General features: G+C 54.3%; 1 protein-coding gene across 1 annotated transcript; it reads left to right on the top strand.

The window, feature by feature from the left end:
* The first annotated feature begins 13,139 nt into the window (after window positions 1-13,139).
* On the top strand, window positions 13,140-15,450 carry IL4 (interleukin 4). The gene is made up of 4 exons (XM_059825570.1): window positions 13,140-13,274; window positions 13,518-13,565; window positions 15,012-15,143; window positions 15,358-15,450. Exons 1-4 carry the CDS (start codon window positions 13,140-13,142, stop codon window positions 15,448-15,450), a joined length of 408 nt encoding a protein of 135 aa, XP_059681553.1.
* Window positions 15,451-17,415: the final 1,965 nt, after the last annotated feature.

Raw genomic sequence — 17,415 nt, 5'->3', positions numbered from 1 at the left:
ATCACCCCACCGCGACACCACCCGCTAAAGGGTCTGGACATCTGCACCAAAAAAGACAAAACCCAACAGTACCCCGGGTCTGAGTCTTCATCGCAATAGCTAACGTTCTTCAGCCTTCTGCCTGCCCAGAGTTAAGTGGACTTGGCAGAAGGTGCCTTAAAGGGTAATGCCAGAAACTGAGCACTTGTCCTAAGGATTATTTCCACCTGAGTTTTCTGAAACTGCAAGTCACTAGAGTCAGGGTGGCCCCAGTCGTCGGGAAACCACTCACAGATAAGCGAATGAATGGGACTTCCTAGCAATTACGCTGTTTCACCAATCCCCTGAAAAAGCAATTAACAGCAAATGGGGGGGGTGGGGGTGGGGGGGAGGGAAGAGAAGGCAAAGGAAAATGCTACTAACATGCATTACGTTTGCAGTTTTAAATAAGAAGCTTCACTGACTCTAGTACTACTTCCTGAAGGGGAATTTTCTTAAAGATATCATCAACAGGAAAAAAATGACTTTGAATTTTCAAATTTTCCTGTGCTACCTGTTTATTTTAGCATGACACATACATCCCAGCTCATGAAGAATTACATTACCTTCAGCAGCAACTCCCCAACCTTTGTGAATTCTGTGCTTTTTTTTCCCCCAAGTTAAAGCCATGGTTTGCAACTCCTCTGTGAAGTAGTTTGGGCGCATTTTTGCCTGAATCAGCCCTTCTGTATTACCCAGCTGCAAAGTTTATCCTCACACACGTGTACTTTGGTGATTAAACTTTTTGCCAGAACTTGGAAAAAATACAGAAAACATGGTGGGAAACTAACCTCTTCTATGTCAAGTGTCACTACTAAAATGACAAAAAATAATCCACGTAATGATCTTTTTCCACACCTTTCATTTGAATGATCCATAGGCTCCTCTATAGCTTACAGCGTGGAAAAAAGGCTCCACCAGCCCCATGGTTTTGATATGGACCGGGAAACAAAAAAAATGTGTTCATGCGAATCAAGCATAGGAGAAACTTTAAACCCTTTCCCGACCTTCTGCTGCTCGTGGGCATCTCAGGGAGAGCGAGGACAGAAAGGGGCCCCCGCTGCGACCGGCCATGGAGCGAGCTGTGCTGCCGCCGCTCCTGCTGCACCCACAGGAAACAGGGCTGCTGCGGAGGGGCGCAGCCAGCCACCCCCAGCGCCACGTCAAGGGGATCCCTGCTTCACCGCGGCTTCCTGCCTCGCCGCATGGGCGATGGCCGCTGCCGCAGAGCCGCTGTGCAGCAGCTGCCTGTGGTCCCGGCTGGCCGGCTCGGTCAGGCTCGGCCTCCCCTCCGGCCATGCCCTGCGGGTGGAGGATCGAAGGTGAGGGTGGCAGGAGAAGCAGAATGTCGGGGGGAAGGGGTTGTCGCCCTCATGTGATGCTCCACAAAGTTCAGCGTCATCCGTAGTACAGAATCAAGCAGAGATGTTTTAAGGCAAGTGAGACACAGATTTATTGCAGTAGCCCACTGGGCAGGTGACAAAGTGGTGCAGAAACTGGCTCTCCACTTGCCATTTTGGTTGGAGCTGAGGCGGATTCCCAGCGCAGGAGAGCCGCTCGGCAGCACCCATTCTCCACGCAGCGATGCACTCACACACCTTCACAAGGAAGGCACAGCCACAGGCAGACGCTCACTCAGACATGCCGTGATTTAAGAGCCAAAAGCGACAACTAAAAATAATTTTAAATGCTGTCACGGAACTATCAGTGAGTGTGATTGCAGTGGGCTCAGGAGCCAAGAATCAGGCAGTTGCCTGGGACGGTGATTTCACAGCCAAGCAGGCAGCCAGCACCCCTCCGAGAGCACCAGATGCCTCCCATGCCTGTACAGGCGGATGTTGGCAGGTCAGCCCGGGAAAGGGTGAGTTGGGTCCAAATCCCTTCCCAGGGAGTCGGGTCTGACGGCAGCCTCAGCCTGCCAAAGGCTTTCAGAGCCAGGAGCGTGCAGCAGATTGAGGGTTCCAGCACGCGCTGCTCAAGCAAATGATTTCCCTCCCACTGCTATGCCACATCATTTATTTCTCCAGTAACATAACTTATTTTTGGTTTATCCGCAGTTAGTAAGCAAGGTGGCAACTACTTTCACTAGAAAAAAAAAAAAGGGGCCTTAAGGACATCCCTGTCTGAACAGTCTTGTTTCTAAGTGGAATTTATATTGGCAGTGGAAAACCAATACTTCGATTTTCTGATGCTTCCTTCACTGTTACTTACGCAGTACAACACGGTGCTGTCTGCTTACAGACGGCTACAAAGGCACCCACTTGGCCCAAAGCGCTTTGGCTGTTTAAAACTTCAAAGAAGATTAATTTTTTTAAATTTTTTTTTTCCCCCAACCAAAACTGCTTTCTGACCTGCCTGAAGTTAAAAAAGTGACTTACAGAACACGTAACTTGCTACTCCAGGAGCAGCTGCTCCATAAAGTTTCTAATGGTGGAGGCCAGTTTTGCTCCTGCATGCCACATTTTAGGCAAAAAGCATTTGCATGCCCTAAAAATTAAAAATAAACAAACAGATGTGATTACCTATGAATAAACACCACAAACCAAACCAATAAATATAGATGATGCTTTCAAAAGCTTAATCATTTAATGTCTCCTTGTAACTTTGTTAGCATTTAAATGTCACACTAAATATCATTTCTAATCTATTTCAGTATGACAGTTTGTTTACTACCCCCTCGGGGCAAGTTGCCAGGAGCCAGCACTTACTCTCTACTTACTGCAAGATTACACCTTTGAGAAATGTGATGCAGTTTCAAAATTCTCCTTCATCTGGCTTCATCCTACTCCATGTAATTTCATTTATGCAGAAAAAATAAATCGCTGTAGCAGTAGCAGTAGCTGTAGGGCACCTTTCCCTCCAGCTGCACCGGCTGAAGGAAGCAGGTTGGCTCCAGTGCCGGGCCTGAAACACTCACAGTTTGTAAATTCAACCGCTGATTCAAGAGATACTACATGTGCTGATGCTAGACATTACATGGTGACCCACATTTTGGGCTTTTTTTCATGTTATAAAATGTTTTATTTAACTTCTCCACCGTCTTCTGAAAGTAAGGAACAACACACACGAGCAAACAGCCTGGAAAAAAATGTGGCTTCTAGATGAGGATTTCATAAAAGGCAAAGCTGGAACAGTATTGGAAACAAGAAGATGGCCAGGGATGGCCAAAGGCAGCTGGGTGGGAAACCTCCTGCTCCTGCCGCCTGCCGCTGCGACGGCCCAGTACTGAGACAAAGCTACTGCCTATTTAACTGGAAAGGCACAAATCCAGCCCATCTAAAACTACGGACCGTAGTTCCCCCACTTCCTACAGAGCCAGGAAAGAGAAGGGGACTCTGCCCCTGTAAATCTGACTTGGCCATCGGCCATACCTGTTTCTTTCCATCGATTTCTGTTGATTCCATCCGTGTCCAGTGAAGCCGTCCCGTGCTGGTGGTGGCCACGGCTCCAGCCTACCCCGCTGCTCTTCATTTGTGTGTGATGATTCCAGGCAACCAACCTTGGCTTCGGGGCTGGCAAAAAAATAAAGAGAGAAGAAAGCCACAGCTTTGGACATGGAACAAAGCAAAATTTCTGGTTTGGGTTGGACTGAAGGTCTCTTCAGCTGGTTCCTCTGTTTTCTGCTGTCATCATCCAGAGATGCAGCTATGGAAAGGTCTGACCAGCACCAGTCCAGTGTGCACCTTCCCCCCCACCTGGCCTCTCCTCCACGTGGGGACAAGAGGAGCCCGATGGGGAAGACTGCAACACCTAAACTAACTACTTGGATCATTTTTCTGAATTGGTTGGAGACCGACTTGGGATGGCTTAAATCAGGCATGAAGAATGTGGGGTGCAAGGCAGGGTGGGCACAGCTCCCCCCCCAGCTGCTGGCCCTCCAGGACCCTCCTGCATTCTGTCTCTGGCCACAGCTGGAAGCAAAACCAGCTCTTTCGTGATGAGGGGACCCCGTTCAGGCTGGTTTCGCATGCCTGGGGTCCTGCGTCCACCCTGGATGGCAGCAGCAGGCTCGGGGTCATGGTGTCCCAGCCCCACGCACCCCGCTCCCTTAGGGAAGGGCAGCTCGGCCGGCAGCGCCCATCTCACCGCCAACACTGGGGGTGATGCACAGGCAGAAATTTCCCTTTTTATTTCACAATCACCACTGGGTTTAACGCTCAGCGCAGCTGAAGACCCTCTGCAGGAGCTATTTGGGTTCCCTTCAGGCCAAAGATGCTCCCGAAGGGCTGCAATCCCCTCTCTCGCGCCGCCTCTCACCCGAGCCCCCGGCTTGACACCGTTTCTCAGAACTGGGCTCTGCTTTCTAGCTATCGTTTTCCACCCACACGAGCTGAATTGATACGTGTCAGCTCTTCCCATCATCAAGTTCACGTTACCGTATCAATAGTTTTGGGGAATGATTTTATCTGCCTTTGGGGGCGGTGACACAGGGTTTGCGGAACAGGGTGTCCCCAGCCAAGGGGCTCCCACCCCCTGCAGCCCCCCGTGGCCCCGCAATCCCCCCGGGACCACCGCGCTGCTGCCAGACCCCACGCCAAGGCACAGGGCGTGGGACTGCAGACGTCTTCCCTGGGGCCATGGTGCATCCCACTCCAGCATCCCACTCCAGCAGCTTGGCTCAGGGGACCCAGGGACACTGTCTTTGGGACAGAGGGACACACGCAGGCTGTACTATGCTGCCCTGGATACACGCCAGCTCCTACATCTTCCTCCCAATGCCTGCGATGGGAAACCTCCAGGCTCCCGTCTGGCTCTGACCCAGCCTTTCGATTTTGCAGGAAATTCAATGATTGGGAATTACCACGATCTTTTTTTTCCCCAGGAAAACCAATTTTTTCAGGCTAATAAAAGCAATGAAACTGTAATGCTGCAGCCCAGTCCTGCCATTGTGATGTTAGATCTTCCCATACAAAAAGAATGCAGTGAAAAAGGAAGGGATTTGTTTGAGAAGCAAAGTTCAGCGCTGCCTCAGGCGATGCAACACCTTGACTTTACTGGGAAAAAAGCCCTAATGGTTAAAGTTTAAATGCTTCTACATTTTCTAAATTAATTAAACAATTTGCAACTATTTACAAGCCTCTTACCAGGTATAAGGTGAGGTCTGGGGCTCCCTTTGACGGGGTTTGCTGGAGCCGGGGCAGCGGCTGCCTGGCAGTGCGGGGTGTTGGTGTGAGCAGAACCACGAGGCGCCGCTGGCACTGAGCCACTTCACCTCTGCTTGCAGCAGCACTTGGAAAAAGGCATTGAAGAATTTGGGGAAGAAATGAGTCATTTTGGCGAGTCAACTTTTTTCCCCACAAAATTCCCATTAATAGCACAGTTCAGCCATGGTGGGGAATAATTGTGGGTTCCTGGCTGCTCTTCTGCTCAAGGATACGGTGGTTTGAATCTCTGAGTTACTGGTGGTTTTCTGATGTCCTCCGGCATGGCATGGGACATCTTGGGATGGTGTGGAACGGCATGGGATGGTGTGGGATGGCATGGGACAGTGTGGGATGGCATGGGACAGTGTGGGATGGCATGGGACGGTGTGGGACAGCGTGGGATGGTGTGGAAGGGCATAGGACAGTGTGGGATGGCATGGGACAGTGTGGGACAGCGTGGGACAGCGTGGGGTGGTGTGGGAGGTCGTGGCCCATGGGCATGGCACCACACGGGGCTGAAAGGTGCCGTGCCGAGCCGGGCGCTGCAGGAGCTGTCCTTGCAGGGCGGGATACGTGCACAGAGCCGAGCAAGTCCCAGTTAAAACACAAACACCCACACACCAGAAAACCCCCTCAGCTACTTCTTCCTTTACATGCAAGAGCTTTTTTTTTGTTTCTTTGCAGATGTTTAACATCTTGATAAAAGTTTTGAGGTTTTCTTTTCTTTCAAATCTGACTTGGATACTTGAGCTTGCCGGAGCTGCTGCCATTATGGCCAATGACGTGAATTTTTTTCTGACACACCGTTGAGCTGTTCCTCTCCCACAGCAGCGATGCACCATTTCCTTCTCCAAAGTGTTGCTGTCACCACCGGCAATGACCAAGCTTCGGCACAGGCCACTGTGGTCCTGGCATGTCCCCCGGGGCCACCACTGGGGAGAAGGGGTCACATGGGGGGAGAGGTCCTCCATGTCAACGGGAAAGACAGCAAGTGGTCAGGGCGCCCTGGAAAGCAGCGCCGGGCGCCTGGGTGCTGCCACCCGCACCCCGTGGTGGTGGTGTCCCCGGGGCAGGTGGGTGCCGAGGTGGCTGCAGGACCCTGCACCGGCGGCGGCAGAGGGGCACATTCAAGTGCAAAAGCAAATGTCTGCTTTCGTGTCACTTTGGCTCCAGGATTTCTAACCTGAGGGTGACGCCGATCCCTGGGCTGCAGCTGCAGCACCTGGGCACAGACCCGCCTGGACGGCCGGGACGGTCTGGCTCCCGGCCCACAGTGGGGAGACGCCTCCGAATTCAACCAGGCACTCGCTGGGGTCATGCCGTCCCCCATGAGACATCAACATCCAGGGCAGGAGCCGGGAGCCCGGCAGCCATCCAGCCGCATGCATCCCAGAGCCGGTCCTTCCGCCTAACTGTTTGTCTTTTGCATTGCAAGATGCAAGGAAAGCTTCAGCAGATACTTCTCCACACGTAAGATCATGGCTTGACTTTACTCGAGTCTTGCAATGCGCTTGGTTAAGTCGTGCACACGTTCATGGATTTCCACATGCAGCATGTTACAAACGTGCTCAATAGTAAATAGATCCTCAAACATCAAAGAGAATTTCTCAACTTCTCATCCCAGTATCTCGTCATCTATCAATTAGGTGATTAAAATCTGCATGGTAGCTGAATAGCAGATAAGGTTAAGGGCAAAAAGTCTTCACCGTCATTACATAATGCCCTTCTTTGGGGCGAATAGCACTTCCCACCGTCTCGCCTGATCAGCACAGGAAGACACCTATATTTGGTAGTCAATGGAGACTATAAAAATGGTGCTCTGCCAAGCAGCAAGGCAGAGAGGCCCTGGCCAGCCAGCTCAGCCAGCACGGGAAGCGCTCGGACGGCGGCGACAGGATGCTCCCCTTGCTGAAGGCTGCTTTCACTCTCCTCTCCCTGCTCGAGCTCATTTCTTCCAGCCCGCTGATGACTACCTCTCCCAAACTAAAGCTGTCAGAGATCACCCACCGCATCCAACAGCTCAACTCAGGAGTGCAGGTAAATGCCACTACACCTCCGGGCGTTCCTTTGCTTACAGACCAGAGGAACATTATTGATGATGATGATGATGATGATGATGATGTTCCTTGGTGCTTTGGGCACCCCAGCCCATTTCAGCCTAGACTTTGGGTGCTCAGCACTTGACTTGGTGGTACAAGAGGCTGCTGGGGTTGGGCAGGGTGAAGTTTTCCACCTGACATTGGGCACATCATTGCAGAAAAAAAAAGCTGAGGAACAAGACAATCTCCCCCAACCTCCCTGTCCAACACACAGAGCTGTGTCAGGGTGACCGGGGCAGCTTGGTGATGGGGACACGGTGGCCCAGCACTGTGTGAGCTGCCGGGGGGGTCCCTGCTCTACGCTGGTCCATAGCACCCGTTGAGCACCCGGGGACCCTCCCACCCTCCCCAAACAGCTGCTTGCGAGTGCTGTGCAAACCCGGGGCCCGTCGTCCCAGGAGCCTGTTTTGAAACAATTTACTGAAACGTGGATCTGGGTGGTGGTGGCGGCAGCACCCAGGGTGCCTCCGCGCCGGGTCCCACCCGAGAGGGACAGGGACACAGTGCCTCTGCCGGGGGGTGGGCGCAGCTGGGGGCTCCTTGGGACGGTCTCGTAATGACGGGCTCATCATGACGGCTCTCCCTTGTGTCACTTCTCCAGGTCCCCTGCAATGACACCCGCGTGGCACAGGTCGCCTTCACGGATCGAAAGGTAAAAGATGATGGAAAGCTAGGCGGAAAACGTGTTTATAATAAACACAGACATAGTTGGCGCCCGCCTCGCCGCGGTGCACAGCCCACGTAGCAGAGGTAGTTTTATTAGTCACCAAGCAAGAGCTGCTCAAGTGCCGGTTGCTGGGGGGAGCACGCGGCTCGATGCCGGCTGTGCCCGAGGACCTGCCTCCAGCCACCACTCTGCCCCCCCGACCCCCCAACCCCGGCCTTTGGGCACAGCCCAGGGCCCGAGCCACCGCACGGGGCTGCGATTACAGCCGTAAAATGAAAGCAGTTTAGGAAGTCGCTGTGAAATCTCCCACCAGTCCTGGACACATCGATAAGTAGCATCAGCTTAAATCAACTCCGTGGTTCTAACACTGTTTCCCCACCCCGTGTTCACCAGCTGTCGGAGCAGGAGCTGCTGTGCCAGGCTGCCACGGCGCTCACCAAAGTCACCAGGTGCAAGAAAGACTACGAGCCGTTCATCACCAACTTGCAGAGCCTGCACGGCAAGACGGTAAGCAGGAGCTGCAGCCCCACTGTGCGGCTCCGGCCCCCGGAGCGGCCGTGCCCCCCACGGCTGCTCCCGGGCATGGGGCCGCATCAGTGCCGGCTCCCCAGATGTACCCGCAGGATGATCAAGCCGGTATTCGTTATCTCGCACGGGGCCAGACCTGAGTATTGCAGACCTGCGCAGTGCTGCAGGATAATTTGCCTCCATGGGAAGAGGGTGACCGTCCCCCCCCAGCCCCGGCCGCCCCGGGCCTGCGGCCGTGGGGTCACACTGCTGGGCACAGGGGCCGGGTGCTTGTCCTCAGCAAAGGACAAATTCCCAACCTCCCGGGGCAGCATCCTCACAGCTCTTAACCGAATTATTCACTTGGGAAGACAGAGGCAATGGAAACAAGCCCTCTGCTTGGGCTGGTAGCCTGGCTACCCGTCGTCTGAGCCACCAAATCCTGCTCTCAGCTCTAATGCCTTTATGCTTCTCCTTCCCCAGAACTGCTCCCTGAGCAATGAAAACGAGATCTACCTGCGCAACTTCTTGCCGGAGCTGGGGAATTTCACCCAGGGGATGTACAGGCGCCTGGCCACGTCGGCGGCACAGTGAGATGGGCACCGCTCCGGCGAGAGCCACCGCTGCCAGCCCCGAGCCCAGGGATCGTACCACTGGTAGCTCTTAAAATAGGTTTTGCAGCGTTTTTTTGCTCCTCGTTGCACGCACTTCCTCAGCTCTGCCCCAGCCCTCCCAAACCCAATGCAATCCTAACAGCAGGTCCCAGCAGCACGCCAGGCACCCGGGGTCGCTCAGCCGGGATGGGAAACGTCCCCTTCCCGGCAGGCGCCTGGCATCTCCCAAGCTTTCCGTCCAAGTGCTGTGTGTTAGACATTACTCAAGCTTTGCAGGAGAGGTCTCGTCTGGACGACGCTGCCCTTAGCGCTCCCTCGCAGCCCTGCGGCTCTTCCAGCCGGCACGAGGCAGGATGCAACCCCTCAGGAGGGATGGATGCGAGCCCTCGGAGGGCTGTGAGCCCCGGGAAGGCTGGCAGGAGGGTTTGCCCGGCCGGGAGGAGCCGGGCATCACGCCTGGACGGGGCAGCCGAGGAGGTTGAGCTTTTAACTCGTTCACCTCCTCCTGCAGCGCCTACCAAAACCAAAACCAAATTATCTGCTTCCTGTTCCTCTTAATGAAGGGAGGCTTCTTCATAATCATCGTCCTTTCCTAAAGAGATCAAAATCTAGGTTGAAATGATGCATTTTTCGCTAACAAGTTACTACAGCAGCTCAGGGGACGACTCCCCGTGGGTGCCCGGTGGGAGCAGAGCCGGGGAAGTGCAGCAGCCGAGGGCGAAAGCCGGGAGGGGTAACAGCGGCGGGAGGGGGCTGCCTCGCCGCCAGCCAGAATTGTTAATGCAACCTTTAATGTGCCTTTTATATTGTCTTTTATTGGCTTTTAAGTTATTAATAGTGAAGACCAGGAGAGTCTGTAGGATAACTTTGGATCTAATGGGTGCTCATTGGCATCATACTTCTAGAGTTTATTTATTATTATATTTTATTTAAAAGTAACTTATTTTTATACTGCGTAATCTAAAGATTCAAGACCAAAAAGTCCTGGCTGTTGAAAGGTTTTCTTCACTTGGGACCCAAACAAAACAGAAAAGCCAGTATTCAGAAGAGGTGTTTTATTTTTAACTTATGCAAGAGTAGTTCTGTGGAATACAGTCATATTTAAAATACTGCTACCTCATTCTTAGGGAATTATTACGCCTAATTGCCTTTCCACAACAACAAATGAACGTGTGCTGATTTGTAATTTATTGTTCTTCCCGCTATTTAAAATATTTGTATTACAACAGAGTTAATATATTCAAATTTTCATGTATTTGGATGTCTTTTTTTTTCATTTCGACTTTGCACTGATGTTATGAAAGTAAGTGTCTCAGGGCTTAAGCAATAAACTACTGAATAACGAGCTCTTGGTACCAATGGTTTATGCTGTCGATTCTCCCCTTCTTACCTTCAGCAGTTAATGAAGCGCATCGGGGGCTGCTGCCTCCCCGGGCGGTCGGCACGGGGGAACAGGGGGGGAAGGCCGGCGTTTCTTGGGGCAATATACAGCAAATCTAACCAGTCTGCCACTGGGAACAAGTTTTCAAGACAGCAAAAGGCACCAACGGACCGGCCCAGCTTGCGGCGTAGGACAACACGGGGTGAAGGGAAGGGCTGGAGGAGCGGGGATGAGAGCCCTTGTTTGGGAAGAGGGTCTTGTGCGAGGGGCCATGGCGGAGGGGAGCCCGTCGGGGGCAGCCCCTGGTCTGGGGGGCAGCAGGGCTGAAGCGGGAACCAGCGGGCGGCAAAGCGGCGCTGCACGCAGGGGAAGGTGCGCTCGGCCGATGGAAGGGACGGGGACAGCTCATGGGGCGAGCGCCCGCTCGGGAGCCAGCACCGGCAGGTACGTGGGTAGGAAATAAATGGGCAACCCGGCTGCCAGAAATTGTTATAAATGCAGGAAATTGCTAGGAATGCGTGTGATGGGGCGTTAACTGCAGCCTTTGGATTTGCTCCCGATAAACACCAGCATTATTGGCACCAGCACCACAGATGACAGGTAGCAGAAATGCATGAAAACTGCAGAATATCCCTGCCGCTGCCAGCCGAAATTTACCCTGGGCAGCACGTTACGCCCAGGCAAACCCTCCTGGTCCTTTCTCAGTGGCTGTCCTGGAATCGCTCCGGTTTGGCCAAAGGAAGAAGGGGAAAGCTGAGCCGGTGGCCGTGGCTGTCAGCGGAGCCCTGGGCTCGGTGGCTGCAGGGATGCCGGCACTGGGAGCCCAGGCAGGATCCTCCTGCGATGGGGAGATGCTTCAAACCACACGAGGCGGGAGAATGGCAGTGGCGAAAACTTGAGGCCACGTTTCTGAACTGAGCACCTTCCTGCGGTAGGGACAATGGCAGCGGGTTCAGCCCCTGGACGATGGCTGGGGCGAAGGCACAGCCGGGGCTCTAGAAACGCCCCTCCCGCCCGCACGGGCAGAGACGGGGACCACACTGGGGCCGGAGCCGTCCCTCCAGCGAGCGATGGGGCCATCGCTGCCATCAGCCGCATCCCACCCTCGGGAAAGGATGTGGGAATTTTTTCCTTCATTGGTGATTTTCCCATTGCACGGTGATGCAGTTTTCCACCATCATTCAGCCCAAATGGCTCAAAGGTTACATTTTTCTGTTAATTTAGCATTTTCTGTTCATTTACTCCAGTTTTAGAGCTTTCCACTGTGATCACTGGGGAAACCACGGTGTCTGTGGGACACGACCACTGCCTCCAGCCCCTTCTCCAGCATCACTTTTAGGCAGGGAGCCTCCCACCACCACCCGTCCCAGATCAGCGGGGCAGCTCCGGACATCCCGGCGAGGAGCCCGGCCCCACAGCCGCCATCCACAGAGGCCGCCGCTGCCGCAGCAGCGCGGTCCCGCAGCCGGAGTGCGCTCGCTTATCTGCTCTCCATCGAGAGCGGTGCAGGTAGGAAACGGCGCAGCACGCCACTGGCAAATCCCTCGCAAAGGTCTTTCTGAGTCAGTGGCACTAACTTCATCTGGGGCATTTCATAATTAGACAAACAAAATTACTCTCAGTCTGGCTGCTCCCGGATTAATCGAGCACTCACAAACTCTTATCAAGCATCTGATGGCAAGTTGCTATTTGAGTTAGAAAAATACCTATTAGTTATTACAAAACTCCGAAGTTTCCCAGCTCAGCTAATCTCTCAGCGTGATTTCCTGCGGCAGCGCTGGGCGGTGGTGCCAGCAGAGCCCATCGCCCGAACCTCGCTCAGGCTTTTCCCCGAGCGGGGCAGGACGGGCCGGGGCAGCCTCCAGCTCGCCCAGACGCCGGGCGCTGGCGCAGAGGCGCAAAACCCCATTTGCCCGTGCCAGCGCCCGCGCTCCCGGGCATCGCTGCCGCGGGGCCGCCAGCTCCCTGTCCCTCGCCACGTCCCCGCAGGGTGCCACGGGCAGCGTCACGCTGTTCCGGGGGTCCCGTTTGGCCAGGAAGGCCCCCGGGTCTCCACAAACCCGCCGGCCCCGGGAGGCGGCGATGCCCCGCTCCTGCCCCGGAGTTTTCTGTCCCCGCGGGCCCCAGGCAGGGCTCTGCCGCGCTTTCTGTTTCTCCCCGGCGCAGGTTAAGATAACCGTAGACAGAAAATGGTATGCAGATGAAGGATGCTTTGCATGATTTGGAGATATTCAAATGAAATGCGAGATGGAAGAGCGCGCAGGATAGATAGAGAAAAAAAAAAAAAGCAAAGCTCCGTTGTCTGAGCGCGGTCAGATCCGTGGTCACCCCAGTTCGGCCACTTTCACCTCACGGTTTAGAGAAAGTCTTGGGCTACGGAGAAACGAAGACTCCCCAAACCAGGCAGTTTACATACTTTTCTTGTACGTGACCTGACTCCTACCACCGTTATCTTACGGTGGAAATTTCCTACGTTGAAACGTAATGCAAGATCAGAAGCAAAGCTTGACTTTTACAAAAAAGACCTGTTGTCCTAATTGGATAGGAGCAACTTTGGAAAGTGCAGATAAGGGAAAAATAAGTTTTTCCTACAGGTTCAGCAATTTTACAGCCATAAATTGAGATGTCTCTTCCAGAAAAGCACACACAGGTATAGATCACCCAAATATCCAGAAACTGCCAGCTGAGGGGGTTCGGTGCAAGCAGGCCATGCGCATGCCGGTCCCGGTCCTGCTCACCCTCCTGGCGCTGTCAGCCTGCCAGGGCCACATGGCCGCTCTGCTGCGGACCTCCAACCTGCTGAAGGAGAGCATCAGGCTGCTGAGCGAGCTCCTGGAGACGCAGGTAGGGCTCGTTCGCGCGGCTCAGCCTTCACCCGCTGATGGGAGGGACAGATTGTTGCGCTGGGCTTGGCGAGAGCGATGCTGAGTCAAAGAATGGTGCTGAGCGTGCGGTTCACGGCGCTCCCGGGGGGCCGAGAGCGGGCGGACGGACGGGCGGGTGTGCGACTGCGTGTGCACGTGTCAGGATGGGTCCGCATTAGCGGTTTCTCGAGCCTGATTGCTCCTCTCCTTTGTCTTGATAAAGGTTTCCTGTAACAAGATGAACGTGACAAATATTTTTGCAGGCGATAAGGTAAGAGAGAAAAAACTGACTTGTCCTTGTTCGAAAACAAGCGTCCGGCCACGACGGGTGCTGGGAGAGGCTGCTGGGGGCCTGAGGGGAGCACGGGCAGCCAGGAGCCAGGCGGGAAGCCCTGGGAGTCCTGCCCGTCCCGCTGCGGCACCGCACGGGAGCGAGGAGCCCATCGCGAGCCCGGAGCGGCGACGCTGGGCTGCCAGGCTGGTCCTCGCCGCTGCCAGGGCCCAGCACGGGTGCCCTCACCTTCCTGCACCCATCTCCACCTCCAGCCAAAGCAGCATCGGCTGCTCCCGGCTGCCCGGGAGGCGAGGGGGAGGCCGGAGGGGCAGGCAGGAATGGGCAGCACATCTTTTAGCAGCGTACAGGGGTTTTCAAGCTTTTCAGAAAGGAAGAGAGGAACTTCTTCCTTTGCCTTGGAGCGGTGTGTCACCGCCGCACAGACACCCACACGCGCCTATCGCACAGCATCTCGAGCTCTGGTTAGACATACTATCCCTCTTTAGCCCCTTGTCTGGGGGAAGGCCCTTCAGTTAGCAGGAGATTTAATAGCAGATAATAAAGCCTATTTCTGCTCTGAAAATTGCTGCCTAAGCCAAGCTCCCCGGCACCAGAGTTCCTGTTTTCACAGAAAGCCGATGCCCTCACCTCGCACTGCACGGGCGGCTGGGAGCCTCCAATGGGGGGCTGGGGGTGAGCACCCCTCGGGGGGTCCCCGCACCCCTCCTGCCAGAGGGACCGGCCCTGGGAGCGAGAAGAGACGCCCGGGATGCCGCACGACCCAATGCCCGCAGACCTGGCCGTGCTCACGGGGATGGGACGGTCGCTTATTTGGTGGTGCCATTGGGGTGAAAGCTGCGGAGATCGGAGCAGGCAGAGCTCTCGTCGAGGGCAGCACCTCGCAAGGCGGCCTCGGGAACGGGCCCCAGGGAAGACAATTGAATAGTTTTCTTATTACCACCAGCACTTCACTTACTAGCTCCTCATCTTCCACGTGCCGCTACTACAGGGCTTCACCTACTCAAAGCACCTGACAGAGGCAACCTCTTCCCAGGGGCTTTTGTTGTTCCCGTAGAGCCTCTGCCCACCCAAACCAGCTCCGTTCCCACCAGACCCCGCAGGGAGTAGGGTACAGGGTCCCACCTTTGTGCCCACACCAGGAGCGCGATGCTGTACGCGTGTTGGTGCCGACTTCTGCGCCAAGCTGTGCCACGACCTCTCCCCAGTGGCTGACGGCACCCTCCTCACCAGGGACGGGACGGGAAGGGACCCCTGCGCACATGCGCTGCTGGGAACCTTCAGGGAGGCTTGGACGTCTCGAGCTGTACTTTGCACCTGCCGTCTAGAACAGAAATGTATTATTTGCGCTGTTTTAATCTGCTGCTAACAAAGCCGTGACTGTACAAAAGGGTTTCTAAAAAAGCCACGTGCGTCTTCTTCCAGAAAGACAGTGACGTGGAGATCTTATGCAAAGCCACCACAGTCGCTTGGGAGGGCCGGAGCTGCCACAGGCACCTGGAGGGCATTTACCTCAACTTGCTCAATCTCGTCCAAAGGAAGAGCGGGGTCCACAAGGTAAGGCAAGGCTCTCCCCCCGCAGCACCGACCGCGCCGGGGCCGTACAGCCCTCGGCCTTCGAGCTTGCTGCGCCTCCGGCTTCTCCCTCAGCCACCTTTTTTGCTTTCACCCAGTCCTCTCCCGCAGCGCCATTAGCAGCCGAGACAGAGCTGGAGAACCAGATCCCTCCCCCAGCAAACATCCTAATGGCCGTTTTTTTTCCTTACTACAGGCCCCGTGTCCTGTGGCAGCAGGCAACACTACTTCACTGAGCAACTTCCTCGTGGACTTACGCAGAGTCCTCCAACGACTAGTAAAAGAGTAGAGCTTCAAGTGAAAAAAATGCCGTTTGTTTTTTTGTTGTTTTAACTATAATGACACTGTATTTTTCAAAGATTATTTATAATAATTCTTTAAATAAATGTATTTTTTGACTAAATTTACTGTCACTGCATAAGATGTTTCTTGGCCAGGAACTGGAGAGCACAGGAGCACGTTTGAGAGCTCGAAGGTGCCAGGGGGAACGCGGGGCGCTGGGCTGCAGGACCCGGCTGGCAGCACCCGCAAGCACAGGAGCCCACAGCTCCTGGAGAGACCCACTCTGCCCTCTCCCAGCCCCGGAGGGGCCCACGGCTGGGACACAGCACCGAGGCCAGGCCAGAAGCGCCGAGGACCAGGCTGATGGCAGCAGATGGGAACTGCAGGGCAGGGAAGAAGGGATGGCTATTTTCTATCCACCTAAGTTGTTGGGGCCAAGTTTGTGACTGGGTTGGAAACCAGGGCCCAGAGGGGCAGCGCTGACTCCAGAGAGCTGAGCAGGGACAGGTTCCTAGGTGGAACCGGGGCTTCAGAAATAAGGGGGTTTAAAACCATGAAGTCAGGAGTCATTTTTGCTACTTTGCCATATAAGTTGCAAGAAATACATGGGGCTACAGTGAGCAGAGTCCACTGGCACATGGGTGATGACGGCAAGAGTTGCCAAAGCAAAGACTTGGTCCTGCTACAGGGTTAAGTCTTGTACTAACGCAAGGAAAGCGGGTCCAAGCACAGGAAAATGCCTGAGAACAGCCAGGCCACAAACAGGGCCTGTTCCTGGGAGCCGTGAACTCAGAAGTGTGTGTTAGAGCTGCAAAGGGAGATGCCAGCTCCAGAGCTAAGGGGGCCCTTAGTTCTCCCCTCACTTTATAAATATAAGCTGTAAATAGATTTTATTATAAGCATGTATTTTTATAGATGCCATTTATATATGGCATAGCCCTTCGTAGCTCAGGAGTAAAGAGGCTCCAGCAGCAAGAGCAGCGAAAGAAACAGCAACAGGGAGCAAGACTGCACCACTGAAGGGACGACTCCAGCCTGCAGCAGACCTGGGTGGTGGTTAAAGGCTCCCTAGCAGCAGGGGATGGGAGTCTTGCAGGTATTTAGGTGTCTACCATTTTGCAACTTATTTTGGCACAGCGTGGGAGAGCGCTTTGGAAAGTCCCAGGACTGTGCAGGGTTTGGTTCGTGCATCAACTGAGTCACAGTACTCAGGGGATCTGCAAAGTTAGCAGACCACAAAAAACCTGTTACCTACTGCATGAGCAGGCTGAAATGTCTTCCAGAGGAAGAAATACACTGCAGACCAATACAGTTTCTGCAGCAAAGGAAACAGAGCTGAACATTTCCCATGACTGCAGGTAAATTCACACCATCTGCACAAATGCAGGGTGTGACAGGCTTGCTGTGCAGCACAAGGACACTTGAAGCCAGAACAGGGTGAAAACACTTTCTCCCCATCAGCTGTACCACCTATGCGGTGCACATACACAAGAAGAGGTGGCACACAGGCGGCACCGACTGTTCCAGCGGACAGGAAGCTGCTCTTGCAGTGCTCTGGCTCAGCTGGGCTTTCTTCTTCCCCAAGGGCTGCTCAGGACAACCCCAGCAGAGGACAGGCTTGACCAAGGGGCTCATCAGCCCCTTGTGATGTGCCTACTGCCCTCATCATGCTGATCTCCTCCGGAGCCTTGCACAGCATCCTCTTGCTCTGCCCTGTCCCCCTCTTCCACAGGAGCTTGCTGCCCACTGTCATGGGGCTTGGCAATGGGGGGTCCCCACGCACCCCAAACTCTCTTCTCTAACTTCTCCAGTCAGCTCTGTGATACACAGCACTACACAGACTATTTTAGCTACCCTTCCTGACAGATCTTCTGACTCAACCAAGTCAGAAAGATGCTGCATGTATAGAGTTATTTGAAAAACATGCACAGAGGTGGAACTAGGAATCAAGAATTTTATTTCATGGTATGAA

This window comes from Gavia stellata, chromosome 16 (genome assembly GCF_030936135.1).
Source record: "Gavia stellata isolate bGavSte3 chromosome 16, bGavSte3.hap2, whole genome shotgun sequence".
Taxonomy (NCBI): Eukaryota; Metazoa; Chordata; class Aves; order Gaviiformes; family Gaviidae; genus Gavia; species Gavia stellata.
Note: the sequence above shows the minus strand (reverse complement) of the source record. Positions and strands in the feature narration are given on the sequence as shown.